General features: G+C 57.4%; 1 protein-coding gene across 1 annotated transcript; it reads left to right on the top strand.

Moving 5' to 3' along the window:
• Positions 1–925, top strand: LOC112094960 (chalcone synthase 2-like; the record flags this gene model as incomplete). The annotated part of the gene is given in 1 exon segment (XM_024176658.1): positions 1–925. A coding segment is annotated over 1 exon segment (824 nt), but the record flags the coding sequence as incomplete, so codon positions are not given.
• Positions 926–931: the final 6 nt, after the last annotated feature.

The raw sequence follows: 931 nt of genomic DNA, 5'->3' as shown, positions 1-931 counted from the left end.
GGGGCCAGCCCAAGTCAAAGATCACCCACCTCATCGTCTGCACCACCTCCGGCGTCGACATGCCCGGCGCCGACTACCAGCTCCTAAAGCTCCTCGGCCTCCGGCCCTCCGTCAGGCGCTTCATGATGTACCAACAAGGCTGCTTCGCCGGCGGCGCCGTCCTCCGTCTCGCCAAGGACATGGCCGAGAACAACAAGGGCGCTCGCGTTCTTGTCGTCTGCTCTGAGATCACTGCTGTCACGTTCCGCGGGCCCTCCGAACTCCACCTGGACTCCATGGTGGGCCAGGCCTTGTTCGGCGATGGCGCCGCCGCAGTCATTGTCGGCGCGGAACCGGACTTGGCTATCGAAAGGCCGCTCTTCGAGCTGGTGTCGGCGGCCCAGACGATCCTTCCGGACTCAGAGGGCGCGATCGACGGGCATTTGAGGGAAGTAGGGCTGACGTTTCATCTCCTCAAGGACGTGCCAATGCTGATATCGAAGAACATAGGGAAGAGTTTGGAGGAGGCGTTCACTCCCCTCGGGATCAGCGACTGGAATTCGATATTCTGGGTGGCGCACCCGGGAGGGCCGGCGATTCTCGACCAGGTGGAGGCGACAGTGGGGCTGAAGAAGGAGAAGCTGAGGGCCACTCGCGAGATGCTCAAAGAGTACGGAAACATGTCAAGCGCATCTGTGCTCTTCATATTGGATGAGATGAGGAAGAAGTCGGCGGAGGAAGCCAAGTCCACCACCGGCGAAGGCCTTGACTGGGGCGTCCTCTTCGGCTTCGGCCCCGGCTTGACCGTCGAGACTGTCGTGCTCCGTAGCCTTCCCATTAATTAATTAAAATTGCCTGATTAATTAAATTAAGCCATTTCATGTGATTATTTTTTGTATGGTTCATAAATCTATGTTATACGTGTTTCAACAATAAGTGTGATTGTGATGGG

The sequence above is a fragment of the Morus notabilis genome, unplaced genomic scaffold, assembly GCF_000414095.1.
Source record: "Morus notabilis unplaced genomic scaffold, ASM41409v2 C11345538, whole genome shotgun sequence".
NCBI lineage: Eukaryota > Viridiplantae > Streptophyta > Magnoliopsida > Rosales > Moraceae > Morus > Morus notabilis.
Note: the sequence above shows the minus strand (reverse complement) of the source record. Positions and strands in the feature narration are given on the sequence as shown.